Source organism: Exophiala aquamarina (assembly GCF_000709125.1).
Source record: "Exophiala aquamarina CBS 119918 chromosome Unknown aczIA-supercont1.6, whole genome shotgun sequence".
Lineage (NCBI taxonomy): Eukaryota > Fungi > Ascomycota > Eurotiomycetes > Chaetothyriales > Herpotrichiellaceae > Exophiala > Exophiala aquamarina.
The window spans coordinates 1,316,268-1,330,259 of NW_013550582.1; the positions used below are offsets into that span (position 1 = coordinate 1,316,268).

General features: G+C 47.2%; 4 protein-coding genes across 4 annotated transcripts; 2 read left to right on the forward strand and 2 right to left on the reverse strand.

Annotated features, from left to right (window-relative positions):
* Positions 1-816: 816 nt before the first annotated feature.
* On the reverse strand, positions 817-2,004 carry A1O9_07835 (uncharacterized protein; the record flags this gene model as incomplete). Its single annotated transcript, XM_013403390.1, has 1 exon — positions 817-2,004. One exon carries the CDS (start codon positions 2,002-2,004, stop codon positions 817-819), a length of 1,188 nt encoding a protein of 395 aa, XP_013258844.1.
* Positions 2,005-2,288: 284 nt separating this feature from the next.
* Positions 2,289-3,602, reverse strand: A1O9_07836 (uncharacterized protein; the record flags this gene model as incomplete). Its single annotated transcript, XM_013403391.1, has 4 exons — positions 2,289-2,553; positions 2,610-2,802; positions 2,867-3,091; positions 3,437-3,602. The coding sequence occupies 4 exons, from the start codon at positions 3,600-3,602 to the stop codon at positions 2,289-2,291; spliced, it is 849 nt and encodes a 282-aa protein (XP_013258845.1).
* A 4,271-nt stretch (positions 3,603-7,873) lies between these two features.
* Positions 7,874-8,992, forward strand: A1O9_07837 (uncharacterized protein; the record flags this gene model as incomplete). Its single annotated transcript, XM_013403392.1, has 3 exons — positions 7,874-7,915; positions 7,974-8,492; positions 8,546-8,992. The coding sequence occupies 3 exons, from the start codon at positions 7,874-7,876 to the stop codon at positions 8,990-8,992; spliced, it is 1,008 nt and encodes a 335-aa protein (XP_013258846.1).
* Positions 8,993-10,311: 1,319 nt separating this feature from the next.
* On the forward strand, positions 10,312-11,278 carry A1O9_07838 (uncharacterized protein; the record flags this gene model as incomplete). The annotated part of the gene is made up of 2 exons (XM_013403393.1): positions 10,312-10,483; positions 10,539-11,278. 2 exons carry the CDS (start codon positions 10,312-10,314, stop codon positions 11,276-11,278), a joined length of 912 nt encoding a protein of 303 aa, XP_013258847.1.
* Between the last annotated feature and the right edge of the window lie 2,714 nt (positions 11,279-13,992).

Here is a 13,992-nt window from a genome sequence, read left to right on the forward strand (position 1 = left end):
CATATCCCAGACATATGTCTGAGGTAGTCCATCACAGATCTGAGCAAACGCAAGCTGTGGTTCAGTGGGGTGGAAGACAAGCCCTCTACAGGGTGACAGAATCGAGATTTCTGGTACTGCCCAGCATGTCATTGAAGCATAACGGCGATAGTTGAGACCCTGCAGCTGCTTGATGTCTTCATAGCGGAAGACTTGCATTAGCCAGCGGACGCCATATGTTTGCGTGCCTTTTCGTTGACTTTCGCGTGTTTCGTGAATCACAACGATAAAATCTCCCGACGGGCTGAATTTGATGTAGTAAAATTCTGAGTACAAATCTGACAGGTTCGGGATTTCAGGTTTCAGGTCAATGGTCTGCGAGACAACTGAAGGCGCCTCGTTCGATGGCTCATGCGGGCTGTGTATATCTGATGGTGAAACTTCAATTACAGTATCCACGATCATTACACGACGAAGGTCGGAGCTGATGGCTAACGGGAGTGATACACGGTCCCTGGGTTTCGTTGCGCCCTCTGGTTGTTCTGGTTGTTCTGGTTGCTCTGCTTCTCTATCTGTAATCGGACTTATCGATGTTATCAACGATGGTCCTTCTTTTACCTCATTGTCACGATCAGAAGTCGAATTGGTAAGGAAGGCTGATATTGCGCTACCAGGAAGGGATATCTCCGTCGAGCATAAATTCGTGCTAGAAGCAACAGACCATAGCTCATAACATACTCTCCAGTCATGGAGGGGGTTAAGTGGGGGGTTGAACCATGATCTGCGAAAAGGTTAGTTAGCACGTAGAAGCATGTAAGGATGGAATGGAGATTTTACTCACTCTGGTGGAATCAACTTGACAATCCCGATTTCGCTACCGCTGTTGGAGACTTGAGACTGAATTGTGATATGCCTTGTGAGGTCAGGATCGAGAGGGACGAGGCGTACCAAACGAGCATGCGGGTTATCCTCCCAAAACCGGGACTTGGTAAATGTGGAGATGCTAGGCTCCCAGATCTCATTAGGCTCAGACTCAAGCAAGAACGCCCAAGACCTCTCTAGACCTGCCAGATCTTGGCAAAAGTGGCCAAGGTCTGTAAACAGTGTAGAGAGTAGTTTAAGGACGTGATCAGAGATATTTGGGAGAGCTGAAGAGATGATGCAGTCCTGTGGTGGAAGTTGAATCCTCGGGGAGCCAAAAAGGAAAGCTGCCTCGATCCACAAGGTGACTTTCTGCGGATTATAGAGGAATTTAGCTGCCAGGCTCACAAGTTGTTCCCATGAGCCATCGGCACATGTTTTATTCTGCTTGGTCTCGGTCTCTCGAAGAGCATGCACCAAATAGTCGGACCAGAACAGGACACTGTACATCAGGAGTGGAAACCGGTGGTTTGTGACCGCTGCATCCGGTGTTACCTGTGAAGAGTTGCCCAGTGGTCTTGCAGGGGCGGTGTAGCATAGATATGTTAAGCATGCTGAGGCAATGGACCGATTTGCACAAGTCCGATATGGTTCAGCTTGACATTGAAAGCCGCTTGCGGAGTCGTCATAGATGCTGATGAAGAATTCTTGGGCCGAGGAATGGATGAATTGAGCCCTTCCGTGGGACGTGACCTCGATCAGTGACCCTAATAGGACTCCCAATGACTTTCCAAAGTTGGGGATGATGTCTTGTGGCGTTTGCACCCTGCCGAATGGTATCGCGACAGCTATCTGAAGATCGTTGGTATGAAGAGGCCGAAGCGCAAATGCTACCCACTGAAACATTCGTTGAACATTTTTCCGAGATTTTCCGGGGAATTTCACAGCTATACGATCCAAGATTGCGCAATAGAGGGAATCCAAACCATCGAGGCGATTGAGGTTTTCAATGGCGTCTATCCTTTCTCGAAGAGTCGAGGCAGGTAGTTGTAAAAAGTCGATAAACAACCGAACCCATAGAAACATGCCATTGGCTCTTTGAGATACCTTGTCCACGATCTCGTCTGCATAGTAATTATCAGGTAATAACCCCACTTCGACCATTTCTTCAAATTTAGGCTGTAGAAATAACTTGATGTCTCTAATGTTCTCGAGATGCGTGAGATGGATTTGCATGCAGTTTTTCTCCAGAAGCAAAGGCAACTGGATCGTCGGCCGACTGAGTAACAAAGCTCCGCAACTTGGTGACTCGCCACTTTGTTGAGTTGCCTGAGTAGGACGGCATAATCCGAACATTCGTCGACTCCATCCAAGACCAGGAAGGCATTACTGACTCGGTTCAGTAACATGCTCAGAACTTCAATAATTTCGGTTTCTGTCGCGGTGGATTAGCCTGTTACGTTCTTGGCAAAAACTGTAGAGGCGATGTCGACAAAATCCATTTTGTATTGATGGAGATGGATTAACTGAGCCAATAAGGCTCTTCCAGCATCGACAAGCCGGTTTGAGACCACACGTCTACTATCAAAGAAGTAAAAGGCAACAGTGGTAGCAGGGTCTCTGGGAGCTCTTCGAAAATACACGTCATACTCTCCCTGTATCAGGTCATCGATAGTAGTTGCGCACAATACTGTTTTGCGTAACCCGGTTTCGCTGCTTTGTCGTCAGTGCAAATGAACATATTCGTAGCATGAACTATAGTATAACACGAACTTCGGATCGAAAGGGTTTTGCTTGGAAATTTCACAGCCGAATTATCAATCTTGTTCTTCCAGTCTAGATAGATCTGATTATCCAAGATGTAATCAGTAGTTCCTGCGGTTCTGTGTTTTTGAGCTTGCTCAAATTTGTCCATCCAAGTTGGTGGATTGATCCACATGCGAAGCTGCTTTACTCTCTCATCTGCGAGGCATCGGTCAGTACAGAAATGATATACCTGAGTGGAATTACTAACCCAATGACCTACCCTCAATCGCATTATAGTGGTTATCTGAGCCTGCCTGCCTCTCCGCTTCAAGCATGTTGGCTTCATATTTGCTGTAAAAGGTGATGGCCTCCTCAGTTGTGATTACAGATACTTCGTAGTGGAAAAGCGTTTTGTGTTCTTCGAGCCTCCTCAACAGGCCCTCAAATTGATGGTCAAATGGTTGCCAGATGAGTTGGCGAATGAAGCTGACCTTCGACCTCAGACCTAGAGCACTTGTATCAGAGTTTTACACATACAATATTTCCAAGTAAGAACTAAATGCTACCTTCGCATTTTTGTGGGTAGAGAGTGTAGATGCGATGACAGACTTTCAGGATATCAAGGTAGACATAGGACAAGGATTTTAGAAGATGGGGGTATGATTTCCCTTGCTTATGTGCACGAGTTTGAAGGATCTGCACAAAGTCTTCGTAAACCAGTAAGGTTGATCCAAGGTCTCAAACATGCCGCAGACCTTTTCGAGAAATGTTATATAATTGGAACTCAGCTTCGTAGTGGGCGATTAGGCACTTGATACCGAGAACAACTATTGAATTACTAATAACTTACCTGGAAAATCGTTCGCACCGACCCAGACAAGGGCAGCATATTCTGGTTTCGCTTGTATGAAAATGTTGATAATATCGAAATATGGCTCCAATGAGGCTGCAAATCGCTGAAGCTTCCCGCACGCAGCAGTCATACGACTTCGATGGATGGGATGTTGCTTTGCCATATCCCGGATAGAGGTGATCATTGACTAAGCATCTTTGTATTCAGGAAATTCTAACGTATTATAATCAGACAATGTTTTGCGAAAGGAGTCTGCGGCTGTCCGAAAAACTTCGGCAGCGTTGTTGCTCCAATGCTGTCAGCTAATGTCATGTTCAGAGCCAGACCACGATGGCAACTAACAGATCCTCGGGTGGTACTGGGGCCATTGAAAAGCAGTATTTGGTGCCAAACAACAATTTGAATGATCTGAAGGACTTTCTCTGGGGACTACTGGATCCAGAAGCAGTTGACGTAGGGGAAAGCTCGCGCTTCCAAGGTGGTAAACTTGCAATCTGACCAAATGTTAGGGATATGGACCACTGATCGATCGATAGAGCACTCGGGGCACGAAATAGAATAAAAGCAAGATGATCTTCGTCGTTTCCTCTCTCTAGAATTGAGCATTAGGCTGAGCAAATGAGGGGCACTTAAGATCTGGGGGGAATTATGGCGGGGGCTGCATAGCGCGAGGAGATGCTGCGATGCTGCGGGATAGCCTCAGCCCGGAGCAGGCGCGGGTCAAGGGTGATTCCGCCTATCATACAGATATGCGCACTGAAACCGACAAGGTACCCAGACTCTGCCAGCTAGACTTGACCAAGCATAGCACCTCTCTTGACCCATCTGTGATGGAGCAGCACCAGCCAGAGCAAACCTCCTACGTCTGAAGTCAGCAGGGAGGCCGCTTGCAGTGCGTAGTTTTGTGCTTTGTTTTTTGTCAGTTCCTCAGTCAGTCCTGGGTGCAAATGAGGCTCGGCTATCCGGTAGTTAGTTTCATAATCGAAGGGGCAGTATAGGAGCCTCGAACCCCTCTCATTGCGAGGCTGTGCCGCTACTCGCCTGCTTGTTGGCCACAGAACAAGCATCTACTGCCACAATACCAGAACATCGCTTTCATTTGCCATGAAGGGCGCCAAGCTATGCATCCGAATGATGGAGTCCTTCCTTCTAATGCGCGAATACTTGAGACCTTACCAGTAAATTTAAGTTCCCAAAGAATGGGTTAGAAAGTACGAAACTAATTAGTTGGTGTTTCAGCGAGTGAGGGGTTCTTTTCGGCTCTGTGAAGGGAAACCCTTCACAGAGGCTCTACCTTTCCTATGACATAGAGCCGAGGCAAACTCTAAGATAAGATCATGCAAAATAGAGATTTACTCAAGGAAAAGAATCAATGTTCTTGTGTTGATGAACTTGGTGAGGGTTAGGGTAGAACATAGATGCGAGAACACGTGCTGAGATGAGGTAAGTAGAAATGTTGAGCGCGGAAAACCGTAGCCTCGTAGACGACCGCGCAATGCATCCATATTCCTGAAAGACGCATTTGACCAAAAAATGTCTAGTATATATATGTATATCAGTCCGGGCAACAAGTCTTTCCACCACGCGTTTCCGTAATCCTATCCCACCACCCCCTGACGACTTGATCGACTCATTTCTTAACCATTTTACACTTAATTAAAGCTCTAATGCAATCAAATAAAGATGTTTGGCTCTGACGGCCTGTCTACGACTGGAGCTCTTGTCGATATACCTCTATTCGCGCTGACGCGGCTGCAGGCGATGTCGGCACACCGCCTTAAGTCGCAGATTGGGGGGCTCTCTTTCGGCCAATATATATCATGAGTCCCAACATCTGTTATCAAAGGAATAAGAGAGACTACTGGAGAGGTGGATACTCGACCTAAGGCGCACGGGCGCGCATATATTTACTGCATATGAGAACTTGCGGCTGTGATGAGTAAGGCTTCTAGCGGCCTTGAAAAGATTAGACAGAACTAGAAATCACGATTTATCTAATGTCACCCTGATATTCGCTCTAAGGTAGGTGGAAAAATCTTTACAAAGTGCGTCAATTTGACTACCTCTAAGGCCCTTGAAGCATGGTTCTATAACTTTAAGGTTATCAAAGAGTGATATTCTTTTCAGTAGAAGAAAGTATACAGTATGATCGAGACTGGAGTCGCTCTGGGCGTGTGTAGTAATCACAGAGTCCTTGGAAACTCAACAACAGCATCTTGTCCCAAAAGGCAACTAAATCCCGTAACTAGGTGTCAATACTTGAGACTATCTCTGCTACTGGCAATGGACGGTGCTGAATCGAAGCCTTATAGCAACTGTCACGTGGCTGTGCCGTGGGCCCCGTGGTATTACCCCTTGCCTGGAAGGTTTGCAGAGTATTGAGATACGCATCGCGTATCCGCCATCTAGTCGGTAGCTCCTCGAGCTACGTCCCGTCAATCACCCTGACCTAGTCAGCGAGCTACCTGTGCCTGTTGAATAGCTATACGTAGAGAATACAAGGCCTGGTCGATGGCTATCTTCCTACCTGCCCGCAAACCGTGACAAGCTCGATGTTTCGTTAATCAGCGGTTAAATATGGAGAAATATGGGACTAGATTCAAAACCTACGTCCAAAGATGAGGTACAGCGACTTTTCGGTTGTATTGTCATGAGTGTATAACCTGTGGATACGAGAGTTATGACATAAGTGTCGCTTTACTTCGAATACAGAAATCCCCTTATACAGACTATCGAATGGAGCTGCGAAATTGCATAGCGGCACATTTGAGAATCCTTGGATGAATCAGAAAACTTTGGTTAAGTATTCGCGGATATTAGAAATAGACGCTAGGCTACTACGGGACGTAGAACTAAGCTTGATTTTATTCGTGGTCTCTACTCGTAGGTTTACTTCGTACTGCACAGAGAGACAAGAGGCGGTTACATCCTTGGTCGATTATAAGGTGTCAGTTCCGCGCGGCAGCTTGGCCGGAAAACGGGCCCAAGAGTGCACTCCTAACCAACAATAACTGAGCACGGAAGCCCGGAAATAGCGCTAGGGCTTAGGAGTACGCGAACCGACGAAAATTGGGAACCCGGGGGGGGAAGTTGTGATTGCCTGTGGATGGACTCACAACTTCGCTCACACTGCTCACGTTGCTCACGACACGCCTCAGGATTCGGCTCGCAAAGCCGAGCGCAGGGCTGCACAGCAATGGCTCCAACGGTTCAAAATTGCTTGGTCATGCCTCAGGTGAAATGGCAGGTGCTCAGGTCTGGAAGCGAAATGGACTTCGCAGAGGTCAATGTTTTTTCCTGAGTATAGTGGTATGCACAATCCGAATTTATAGCCTGCAGGTGGGGTGAGAACCCCACGTCTATAGTGTGAACAATAACATGGATTTTGATGCAACCGTTCAGGATGACAGTATTCTAAAGAAGGGGGACTGCTAGATCTCAAGATCCGCCGCCGCTCACTTGCCTCATTTGAGTTGTTGCTCAACCTTGTACAGGTGCCAAGGCTTGAAGCTGAGCCTTGGGCAGGATGCCATTTGCATTGTGAAGCGCAAAGCCTTCCGCGTGCCACAGTACCTTTCTAAAGAATTTTAGAGAACAGGAAGGGAGTGATGTTTCCTCTGGCGTTCAGATGCTAAAGCCTCCAAGTCTGTCTAACTCTTCGGCATCCTGCGCCTTGGGCCACAGTCTCAGCCAAGCAGGTCCAACTGTGTCCAGATGCAAACTCGTCGACTTCTTCTTCCCAATGACATGATTTACTTGCCTAAGTTTTTGACGTCTGTTTGGTAAAGCGGCAGTGTCAGCGTTCAGGCACGAATTTTTCAGTGTCCTCCCAAGCCACACAAAGAGCAGGCCAGGTCTCGACTGGGAGTATGCCATCACGGTCTCCAGGGCGCAGTTCACCGCTTCCCAGTTTCCACTTTCACCTGGGCTTCGCTTCAGTTCACGATTGAAAAATGTATATCGACTGTTGATTCGATGCTCCTCCTTTTTATGGTCGTGGAAATCCAGACATGTTTCGAAGCTCTCAGACATTTGCTTAGGCCTCTGGTGACTCTGGCTCGGTGGCATATCCACATCATCCTCTGACCAATAACTAGTAGCGAGTTCGCACTATGACTCATGCTACCTATGATTGGAACTGTTTCGCTACGAGTACTCTGATCTTGATTGGAGCAGCCGTCCTAAGCCAAAGCAGGTCTTGACTGGGTTCTTGGCGCCAGCCTCGTTCGATACAACTCGGCAACAATTTATGCCGGATTCCGGATATGAGGAGAACAATGGTACACCGACCAACACCCAAGCGGAATAACATAGGCCGACGATGTACCCTCTAGGCCGATGAGGCCCTTCTGCTCGATATATAAATGAAGTACTTCTTGCATCATTCAATCATGGTCGTAGCAATTCAGCACCATCGCAGTGTTCAAGTCGAGAATGTCGAAAATTATTGTCGTTATTGGTTTGACTGGGCAGCAGGTCAGTATAACCGCATCCTAAGCTTTCATTCCAGCAAGTCTAATCCGAAGCATATTAGGGCGGATCTGTCGCCGATGCTTTCCTCGAAGAGAAAGGCTGGAAAGTCCGAGGCGTCACCCGTGATCCAACTAAGGCCACAGGTTGGAGCAAGCGAGGCGTTGATGTTGTCGAAGGGGATTTAGATGACAAAAGCTCACTTATGAAAGCTTTTGAAGGAGCATATGCAGTATTTGGGACGACGGACTTTTGGGGGCCAGTTTCCGACCCTGCAAGCAAGTTAAAGCTCGGGAGTGGGCAGAAGATCAACGAGTACGCCTTCAATTGCGAAGTACAACGTGGAAAGAATATTGCCGAAGCTGCAGCGGAGACGGAGAGCGTTGAGAGATTCATCACTAGCGCCTTACCCAATGCTAGGGCCTGTACCAATGGCAGATTGAAGCATGTTTATCACTTCGATAGTAAGGCCGCAGTGGTCGAGTACGTCAAACGAAGCCTTCCTACCCTCGCCAAAAAGATGTCGGTTCTCTATATAGGATCTTACATGACGAATTGGGGACAAGGTATTCAACCAAGACAAGTGCATAAAGTCCCTAGACTTTGATGACTCAGCTTCCCTAACATTTGTCACAGCACCTGAACAAAACATGGCGGCTGTCCCTTGTCGGTAAGGGTGATACTCCAATTCCACACCTTTTCACGTCAAAGGACACAGGATTCTTGGTTCACGCTCTTCTACAATTGTCACCTGGCACAGTTCTGTCAGGAGCGGGTGATATCCTTTCATGGAAGGAATGTCTTCACGTCTGGTGCAAGACTCAGGGTCTCGATTATGGTGGCTTCGACGAGATTTCAGTTGAGGACTTTATCCAGCACTCAGGCATGGGCACTGAACTTGGCCTGGAGTTTGGCGAGATGTTCGCATTCATGGATAGTCCAGGGTATAATGGTGGGGGCGATTCTGTCATTTTTCCAAAAGATGTTTGTATCCCCCCTGGCTCCTCTACCATTCAACACTCGACTTATAAAGATTTAGTTAAAATATCCCTGCCCGTTGACATCATTCGAAGACTGGTGTAAGACCACAGATTTTTCAGACCTTATACAGAGAAACTCCTTAGAGTTAGCATAGTCGAAGCTAGGTTTGACTTGAGCGAAAAGAGTCAATGGTGATGACTCTAGAGGCGGGTGGACCGCTAGGTCCGACACTTAAAAGCTGTCAGTGAGAGCTGGTATGTGAGCTAGAACTCCGAAAAGAGGTTGGAAGAATTGTTTGTTCCTCCCCAACTCGTTCCGATCTCAGAAAACATAAAATTCTGCAATCTGAGAAATCCCCAAAATATTTTCGTAGCCCTTCAGTCCTCTGATAAGAATAGAACATTGAATATTGGCCTAAGCCTCCGTGAGGGAGCCTATGAGCGAGACGTGGAGGAGTTCTCCCAGATTTTCGACCAGGCAACAGTCATTTTGACCTTTCACTGCCACTCTCTCCATTCCGTAAGAGCCTGTTAGCATAAGAAACATGTATTGGCACACGCCTAAAACTTTCCGTATTGCGAGTCAGTGAAACACTGTGCGGCCGGGCATCCGCTAAAGTGCCTCTAACCACTAAATGAGGAACTACTTCGTAGTAGAGCACCAGAAGCAAAACTCGAAATCATCTTCCGCCAAAAGCCAATAGCTCGTGTCTGAGCAGGCAAGTAACTTAAAGGGCACAAAATAGTGGATCGCTGAATACATATAGACTTGTGCGTGCATAACTAGGCTTCACTTCGGTAGACGTATGTGCTGCCAGGATGCTTCTTGGACTCGAGACGGGAATGACGTTCCTGTACAAGATTCCGCGGCGACACGGGGAAGCCTTGCAAGCTGCTGAGACTGGTACAATTGGGCATCCTTCACTATGCGCGTATTCGAGAAACTCGTCCCCTAGCGTCGCCGTATTCGGCTAAGTTGCAGTCTGCCGTGCTGATTCTTCTGTTGTTATTGGACGGCATTCAGGCCTCAAGTCACAGCCTTGCGGACGCCAAGCTTTCCCCCTGATTGTAGCATTGGGTTGTTGTCCTCTCTCCAATGTCTTACAGATTCATAATTTTGCACTGCCACGAATGGGATTGTCGCTAGGCCGCGATAATTGTCTGTCATGGTCTGCAATACGCGTAGATCGTCGAGATACCTGTTTCACCTTCAACAGAACACCTCCTTGCGTCCTTCAGAGTGCTTATAAAACATCAAACAATCCTCTATCATGAAGTGGTGGCTATACCAAGATCATCTACGACTTTTGAACTCACCATAACAGTAGCTTTCACCTCATTATACTTAGATCTCTTTATTTTACCCAAAATTTGATCTTCTCAGTGAAAGTTCGGCATTCAATTTGAATCTCTCTAGGTCAAATGGCTAAAGTATTCTGCGAAAATGGAAAAACGAACCTTTACAAGTACACCCCATCCCTCGTAGCTGCGATTCTCTTCACATCTATTTTCGTCGCCTTGACCGCGGCGCACTTGTTTCGAATGATCAGATCGAAACAATGGTTCATGACCGCGTTCATAGTTGGCGGTGTGTGTAAGTCTCTCACATGTCCCTCATTATATATAGGTTGCTTTCTGACAGCATAAAGTTGAAATTATCGGCTTCATCATCCGAATCGCGGGACACAATGACCCTTGCCTCAAAATTGTCTACATACTACAATATGTTTTAATACTTCTGGCTCCGTCAATCTTCTCGGCCACTATTTATATGATTTTGGGACGAACGATCCGGGCTGTCCAAGGCGACGGCCTGTCTCTGATCTGCCCGGCAAGGTTGACCAAGATATTCGTGGCAGGGGATGTACTCTGTTTCTCAGTCCAAGGCGCAGGCGGAGGCATTCTCTCTGGTGCCGACAACGATAAGTCAAAAAGTGACTTAGGCAAATACGTCATTCTGGGTGGTCTAATCCTTCAGATCATCCTGTTTGGTATATTCGTCATTATTGCTCTCGTCTTCCATTTGCGCCTCCGCAAAAACCCTACGAAGAGTTCACATCGTTCAACAATACACTGGGCAACTATGCTCTACGTCCTTTACGGTGTGAGTCTTCTCATCATGGTTCGAAATATTTTTCGTGTCATTGAGTATGCTGGCGGTCGTGAAGGCTATCTGCTCTCACACGAATGGACACTCTATGTTTTCGACGCGGTATTAATGGCTCATGTCATGGGAATACTGCTGTGGTGGTTCCCCAGCTTGATCAGACCACGAGAGGTCTATTCCCTAGACAACCTTGAGACGCACCCAGTTGTGAGTGGTATTAATGATCAACAATACAGAAGCATATCGACTCAGTCTCCTCCCCCGCCCCCCTTGTGCCATTGAAAGAACCAGAATTGAGCGCTGGATGGTGCGGTCAAGAAGGGCTCGAAGGACGAGGAGCAGGATACCAAAGCACTACGTGATTTTTAGGAGGCTGGTGAGGTTTGGGACTGATATGTCGCACGCATCCATCGAACACTATGTTCGTTGCGAACTCATTTCAGGGCATGGCATGATCACATTGTGGGTTTCGTTGCAAGTACGCTGCGGCAGCATACGTCTGCATCCAATTTGCAAGGAGATACATCTGAAGGAGTCTAATTCGAACGTTGAAGAGGGTATAATGATATAGAAAACAGAAAATTGCAGACTTTCACGTCAATTTTCTCGTGAATAGCGTTATTTTCCATCGTCTTTAGTCTCATACTCAGAAGCCTTGGTGTGGACTAACTTATCTTTTTGAGTTGCTCTCTCTTGCGGGCCTTCGGAGCAGGGCTTAGCGAAAGCTTTTCTGAACTCTTAAAGAGATGGGCTGGATAATTAGTTGTATGGTACCCGCACCTTTACTGTGTTCATACACACCACAAGCTGATTTGGTTATGATTGAAAGCCCGACGATGGTCGCCTTTTAGTCCTGGGGCCGGCTATCTGGCGATAATGCCCCCCTCTAATTGATTTTCTTGAATCAAGTTGAACTCATGAAGGTGATCATGTCGCCGTCAAACGAAAGTGTGCTTGCAAATTGTCGGCCTTCGTCTAGGATACGAACTTTAACTGCACCCACGGTAATGGGCTGTGCTAGGAGTGGTTCTAACCCCACTGTGTGAAATGACAATACCACAATCGAGATTCTTCCAAACCCAACTCGACGCTTTGTTTTACTATGAAGTTGTCAGTCCCGCAGTTGGATGAGGGCTAGTCGCAACTCACCTAGGTCAAGAATCCTAAGAGACTTGAGGCCATTGTCGAATGAATCTGATGACAAGTGGTGACCATCGTTTATTTCAAGTCATGATCTCGCTCAGAACCTGTTTGTTGATGAAGCAGCCCTAGCGTACGGTTTTGGCAGAAGTGTAACAGGGCTGAAGTAAATTTCCCGCCTCCTTCACACCTCACCTAAAGATATCAGCCAATCATTTGAAACTTGTTGAGAAAGGGATGGTGTGGTCAACATAGATGCAACGATTAGAAACTACTTGATCCTATCACAATCTCGCGAAAACGTTTGCTGGGGATCCAGAACCTTTCCAAAAATCCGCCTCGAAGTTACTACCACCTAGCTTCCTTTCGATTGCCTGCTACCACCCAGGCGCTGATCAGCCTCAGCTCAATGACAATCACCAACCATATTTTTTGACTTCGCAGTTATTCAATTTCGTGTTCTCTGCAGACAGAACCCTCAGTGACGGGAATTCACGAGTACGTCGGTTTGATGCAATATCTCCCACCATGATAGCCTCCACATCGCTTTCTTCTACATCACGGAAGCCCCGGACTGATTTCATCATCTATCTTGTTCAATGGTAGTAAATACAACCGAAAACGTTGTCATGTGCCATCAAAGGTTGGGGCAAGTTGGCATTTGCGCGAAGCTATGTTACACAAGGCTGAAACTACAAGGACCAAGCAACCACATGGGTCAGGACGCCCTCGTGCATACTACGCCCAAGCAGTCACAAGATAGCCGATCTTGACCCTTATTATAAGGGCAATGTTGGGTGGCTTTGCAGTGCTTGAGTAGAGGCTGCGGGATGGGACCAGCAGCCAGCTTGACGGAGAAATGAGGAGCAGGTTCAGGCACAGGCCCGCATGCTCTAACGACAGGAGACATCGAGTGTCTCGGTAGCGACAAGCATTACTTCATCCGACAGCGCCATAAGGACTACGAAGGTGTCACCTTAGTCGTCTACTACTAGCTTTGAAGCACAAAGCCCAGCGGCAATCACAATTCCCATAACCATATCGCCAACGACGACTCAGAGTATTACGACTACAGTTGCTGCTGGTTCTACATCCCAAAACGAATCAGGGTGAGATTATTTCGAGTCCAGTTGCTGGTGGTGCTACAGCCTATATAGGACAATCGAGTACTACAACCTCGAAACAGATCATTACCCCCAACACGACGAGTGCACCTTTCCTAGTCAGCACAACATCTGCAGTGTACGCAGTCAGATCGAACTCTACAACAAAATGCCCTCCCTCCACTGCAGTTGAAATCATTCATTCATCCACTGCATCCGGAGCTTACAATACCCGATCAAAAACATCATCTGGAGCTTCCTTAGCTATTACTGCCAATGGTGATCGCACAATACCTATGTCGACAACTGTTGGTTCTACAGGTGTCCAGGATTCTTCAAATTGTCTACAGCACGCAACTGGGTCAACACTTACCCCTTCCGGAGGCATCTCAGATCCTTACTAACAAGTTCTGTCCCCTCTATAGTGATTCGCACTTCAAAATTCACCGACTCAACTGACGGGATCTCACCATCCATTACGTTACTCCCTGGACCTCCTACTATCCAGCGAGCGCAGTATTAGTGGTCAGAACACTAATGTCCATTGACTCAAATGGTGGAATCCCAACATCTATTACTTCTTGCGCAATGCAATCTACCATCGTCGGGGCAATCGAGTGGTGCGGCTCTGCAACTAGCCCGCTACGCTGCAATCCAATGTGGTATCTCAATCGTCCAGTGGCTCGGAGCTTTGAAAGATTTCTTGCTGTGATCGCTGTGATCGTCTTGGCAATGTTGGTTCTATCTGCTCGG